The following is a 6,000-nucleotide window of genomic DNA, read 5'->3' on the forward strand; positions in this document are numbered from 1 at the left end:
CACCACCAATGGTATATCAAAGGTCGTGGTATGTACTACCCTGTCTGTGGGATGGTGCATATAAAAGATCCCTTGCTGCAAATCGAAAAGAGTAGCCCATGAAGTGGCGACAGTGGGTTTCTTTTCTCAATCTGTGTGGTCCTTAACCATATGTCTGACGCCATATAACCATTAAAAAAATGTGTTGAGTGCGTCGTTAAATAAAACATTTCCTTCCTTCCTTCCCTTGCTGCCAGTTTAAAAAATGTAGCAGGTTTCCTCTCAAAACTCTTAGAATTATCAAATGTTTGACATAATTAAGCTGTGTTGCTCTGATGGGTATAATCAAACAAACGCAAAGTAACTTTTTGATCCACGAGGCTTAATTAAATGTATATGTTAAGTTAAATCTGTGTTGAATGTGACACATAGGTATGAGTTAGTTAGTACTCTGTGATGATGTTATTTTGTTATGAATGGAAGTGATTTTTAAATGTTAATCACTCTAATATTTTTCTCTGAGAGTACTCGTTCAAAATGTTTGTGATTTTGTTAAAATTGATAGTAAAATCTGGTACTTCAAGAGAGGTGGGGGGGGGGGGTGAGGGTGGAAAGGAGTTGCTGGTGATTTTATTTTAAAAAATAATTGGCAAATTATATGCCTAAGAAATTAATTTAAATAACTGTCTTGTCACCATTTTCAGATCTTAAACTTTCTTCAGTTTTTATTTCAGAGTTACAAAGTCCATTTTTGTAAATGTGTAAGCATTTCTCTTTTTTTTTTTTTTTTTAGGAGCTGGCACTGGTATGTTCTTTGGTGCGGTGGGCAGTCCTGTCAGTGGCATGTCGCCCCAGATGACCCCGTGGAACCAGGGTGCCACTCCGGCCTACCCCAGCGCCTGGTCTCCTGGCGTCGGCAGCGGGATGACCCCTGGTCAGGCAGGCTTCTCTCCGTCGGCGGCCAGTGAGAGTGGATACAGCCCGGGATACAGCCCAGCATGGTCCCCCCAGCCAGGCTCGCCAGGATCCCCCACCAGTCCGTACATTCCGAGCCCTCGAGGAGCGATGTCACCAAGCTATTCGCCGGCTTCACCTTCCTACATGCCCAGCTCGCCGGCCATGACGCCACAGAGTCCAGGTTACTCGCCGACAAGTCCGTCGTATTCTCCGACGAGTCCGGGATATTCTCCTACATCTCCGAAATATAGTCCAACATCTCCTTCGTACTCTCCTACAAGTCCGTCGTACAGTCCGACATCACCGTCGTATAGTCCGACATCACCCTCCTACAGTCCGACATCGCCGTCTTACAGTCCGACATCACCGTCTTATTCCCCCACCTCCCCGTCATACTCCCCTACCAGCCCGTCATACTCGCCCACTTCTCCCTCATACAGTCCGACTTCTCCATCGTACAGTCCGACATCGCCTTCCTACTCCCCAACAAGTCCGTCGTATTCACCAACAAGTCCGTCGTATTCACCGACAAGTCCGTCGTATTCACCAACAAGCCCATCATATTCCCCAGCAAGCCCCAGCTACAGTCCGACGTCGCCGTCATACAGTCCAACATCTCCCTCTTACTCCCCTACCAGTCCTTCGTACAGTCCGACTTCGCCGTCATACAGTCCGACTAGTCCATCTCATAGTCCGACGTCGCCCAGCTACAGCCCCAGCAGTCCAAGCTATTCTCCCAGCAGCCCCAAGTATAGCCCGTCAAGTCCGTCATACTCCCCAACAAGTCCGTCGTATTCCCCGAGTTCGCCTCAGTACAGCCCATCGTCGCCAAAGTACTCACCAACGAGTCCGTCGTATTCCCCAAGCAGTCCAAAGTACTCTCCAGCTTCCCCAACCTATACCCCGACTTCGCCACGCTACAGCCCATCGTCTCCAGAATACAGCCCATCTTCCCCTCAGTACAGCCCATCCTCCCCTCAATACAGTCCATCATCTCCGCAGTATTCCCCCACCTCCCCATCCTACTCGCCATCTAGTCCAGCATATTCCCCGACCAGTCCGACGTACTCCCCTTCGAGCCCGCAGTATTCCCCGGCAAGCCCACAGTATTCCCCAACCAGCCCGACATATACACCGACGAGCCCCAAGTATTCTCCGGGAAGTCCGACGTATACCCCGGAAACACCCAAGTACTCTCCAACCAGTCCACATTACTCTGGAGCAGGGGATGAAGATAGCGATCAGGACTAATTTTCTTACGGGGCGATGCAGTTGTGTGTATGTTCTGTGTGTGTGTGCTTATTGTGGATGCTAGCAGGAACACTGCTGGTCAGTCTTAAGAAGGGGCAAGAATGAGACAAAATATTATGTTTGTGTTTATGTATTTTGTACAGACTTTGGCCCTATGCTTATAAAGCAAAAATAATACAAATATTTACATGTGTTTATGTATTTTGTGCTAACTTGGGGCTTTGTGCTCATAAAGCTTTTGAAGTCTAGGCTTTAATAACATCTTCAGACTGATGTCGGAGCAAAACAATAAGAATTGTGCAAATACGAATTTGTGCAATTTTGAGTCTTGACTAGTTGTATGAGCACACACCCAGGAAAGCTTCACATGGTGAATATCTGTTGTGCTTTTGCATATTGTGCAGACATCAAGATGAGAAAATCTAATAGTTTAAGATATCTTTGTATAGGTTTTATTCAAGCTTGAAGAAAAAGAGAAAAAATGGATCCTTAAGAGAATAGTGTTTTTGCAGTAAAAACTTTGAAAGAGAAGAGAAGAACTTACTGTTATCTCAGATTGTACTTGTACGTATTGTTAAAAATGGATTGTATTTGAAACACGAAAAAACTGACTGAAAATGGAACCAAAAAAATAACACTTGTTACCTTGCCTGTTGATGCATTCAGTGCAAATCTGGGAAGATTCCCAGAATGTGAATATTTGTTGCTGTGCTCGGACATTCTTGAAGACGTTGAGACGAACAATTCTACTAGTTGTTGATGTATATATGTTTTAAAAATCTTGTAGAAGAGAGGAAAATAAATCTAAAAGGAATTATGTGAAATGATGAAAACATATTTTTTCAATTATGTTATAGCTATATATTTCATACAGTATGGAGAGCAAATGAATAATGATCGCTGATGATTCATTTTGTGAAATCCTTGAGTAGAGGGTGAAATAGAGTGGGGGGAGGGGGGACTGCTTGTATATTTTGTGAATACCAGTTGTAGGGGGAGATAACTGCTTTTTGTTGTCACTGGACGGTCACAGGTGGAGGGAATTGGGAAAAAAAAGAGAAAACCCCCCAGATTTTTCTGGTTTATGTTTTTTACATGAAGAGTACAGTGTATATATGTGACACCAGTGATCTGAAGTTGTATTCATGTACAATTTCAACATTTGTTGACTATATCGATGTGGACACTCCCTAACCGATGTATTTTTGTGCTGGGGTGTCTGTAAGCATTCATTCTTATATCGGTAATATTTTGAGATTTTTGTTCATATTTTTCATTGTAGATATTCATGTATTTTGTCATCATTTAATTATGAGCATTAAATGAAATCAATGTAAATACTGTTATTGTGTATTTAAATCATGTTTAAAAGTAAAATAAAAAATCCAGTCATTCATTAAAGTGTTGTAAATATTTAAAACGAGGGGATGACACATTTTTTTTTTTTTTTAAATGCCTTGCCTTGTAAATGTACAACTTTTATATACTGACATCCAAAAGCAACAACATCCATAAAATTTGAATAATTTGATAAATATTGTTGCAAAATGAAAAGAACCAATTTAGAAACCACCTTACAAACACTTCGCATGTATCACAAAGTACAGTGTGTTGTTTAAATGTTGAACGTAACAATACTTTTGTATTTGACTTGGTTTTTTATAATATGCTTTCAAGCCTTGTAAAATGTATTTTGGATGTCAGTATATAAGTTTACAGAACTTCGTAAGTGGTGTGAAATGTACAGTCACTGACTGGTTTTTGTAGATACTTTTTGCTTCACAAAAAATCCAAAATGCATGTTGAGCTATTTCAAACACTAAAGAGGATGAGAAACTATGGATTTTCAAAATTAATAATTAAGAAGTGGCTGGGGGAGGGAGGTTACACTAATAACTGGTGTCGGTGTGTTTAAGAATGTATTGCTAGGTTTTCAGTAGCATACCTAGACCCGTTATATGGTTACCTTAAGTGCTTTATGTAGCTATGCACTTGCGTGATCTTGACACCGAGATTGCTTTTGTAAACTGGGTGCAGATCATTGGTATAAACAGGAAAAGCACATATCAATTTAATTATTGCGCTTTCTACGGGCCCAATTTAAGAACATGTTTTTTCTTAATTGCAGATGTTTAAGCATTGTGTATAGCATGTGTGTAAAAAAAATAATTAAAAATCTGTAAATTCGGCCCATTACGTTTTAGAAAAGATATTCAGAGACTGAACGTGTTATTACTCTACTGCCAGACTGAATGTAACGGGATTTCATGCTTAAATGAAGCCCAATTTTGTTTAAAGACACCACTAGAGCATATTAATTAATCATCGGTTGTTGGATGTCAAACATTGTATAATTCTGATTTGTCATCAGAGGAAACCTAATGAAGCAAGGGATCTTTTATATATGCACCTTCCAACAGACAAGAAAGCACATACCACGGCCATTGACCAGTTGTGGTGCACTGTTTGGAACGACAGAAAAACTTCTAAACAGGACAAAAAATAATCTGGAGATGTCTGATGGCAGAGAATTTTTTTCTCATTATTTAAACCAAGAGTCTGTTATTCATTATATGTTAAAATCCTCACATATATAACAGTTCTGCGTAATCAGTTATAATGTTGTTAGTAACTACATGTATGGTCATTTTGTGAAGGAAAAAAAGGTGTATGGTATGGTATGGTATGGTATTTATACATGTATATACATATATATTGCAAATGGTGATCTGATTTTAAGTAGGTGTAAATCACATTTTAATAATGTGATTACTCCTTATGCTTGTTTAGTTCACTTTTTTTTTATTGATATGATGCACGTCAAAACTTGTCCAGACTTGTCAGGTTCAATTTTTAAGTAGCTGTACATTGTTGGCAAACAATTATTTTTGTAAACCTTTTTTAATTTTTTTCTTTTTAAATCTGCTATAGGGCCCTTTTTTTTGTTCAGCACACAGTACATTAGAAATTTAATAAGTACAGGTTTTCTTTGCTTTATATTTTGTTCTGCTATTTAAAGACAAAAAGATAAAAGATTTGTTTACTGTTTACAGTTTGATTTGTGCAAACTAATAATTATGATTGTGTAAATAAAATTTGAAAAACCATCTCAAAGTTGTCTGTTATTTATAAATAACAATGTCTGATCACAACTTTGTATGAAATTTTTATTAACAGGAAATTATGCAGGGTTTGTAGACTGGCGAGGTGCAGTTTCTAGGGGTGGTTCGAGTCGTGCTCCCTCGAATACATTAAAAAAACTAACTTTAAAAACCAAATCGCTGTGAGCAGGTGCCCCACCCACCCCCACCCACAACTCCCTGCACACTGCCTGCTTAGTTGCCCCAATCAACAGGATTGGAATATATGTTTAATGACACATCGGCCCATCTTGGACTACGGGTGTTTTAACAGTTTGTCAAGCACCGTGGCTCTTCCTACAACAAAGCAGCAAGTGATCTTTTGTATGCACTTTCCCACAGACAAGACTATCCCTATCCGGAGTCGGGAACCCCCAATCCTATTGGAGGCTGGACTCTGGGATAGGCGTGTTCGAACGCCTGGTGGTATATGGACACGTTAAACCAGTTACTAAGCTAAGCTAAGCTAAACGGACAAGACGACCGGTTCCCACAGACAGGACAGTACATACAACCTTTGATATACCAGGTGTGGGGCACTGGTTCCCACAGACAGGACAGTACATAAAACTTTTGATATACCAGGTGTGGGGCACTGGTTGAGACGGAACGAAAACCCTAATCCTCTAAGCTAATGCCCACCCTCATTTAGTTGGCATTCCTGTAAGGTTGT

At 40.2% G+C, this 6,000-nt stretch overlaps 1 protein-coding gene across 1 annotated transcript in view; it reads left to right on the top strand.

Annotated features, from left to right (window-relative positions):
* The window catches only part of LOC121369859 (DNA-directed RNA polymerase II subunit RPB1-like), a 35,353-nt gene extending 30,059 nt beyond the window's left edge, over nucleotides 1–5,294 (top strand). The window contains exon 24 of the mRNA XM_041494939.1: nucleotides 773–5,294. Coding sequence (XP_041350873.1) covers nucleotides 773–2,187 — 1,415 coding nt within the window. The 3' untranslated portion in view covers nucleotides 2,188–5,294. The remainder of the gene's footprint in view (nucleotides 1–772) is intronic.
* The last annotated feature ends 706 nt before the right edge of the window (nucleotides 5,295–6,000 follow it).

The sequence above is a fragment of the Gigantopelta aegis genome, chromosome 1 (assembly GCF_016097555.1).
Source record: "Gigantopelta aegis isolate Gae_Host chromosome 1, Gae_host_genome, whole genome shotgun sequence".
NCBI classification, from domain to species: Eukaryota; Metazoa; Mollusca; class Gastropoda; order Neomphalida; family Peltospiridae; genus Gigantopelta; species Gigantopelta aegis.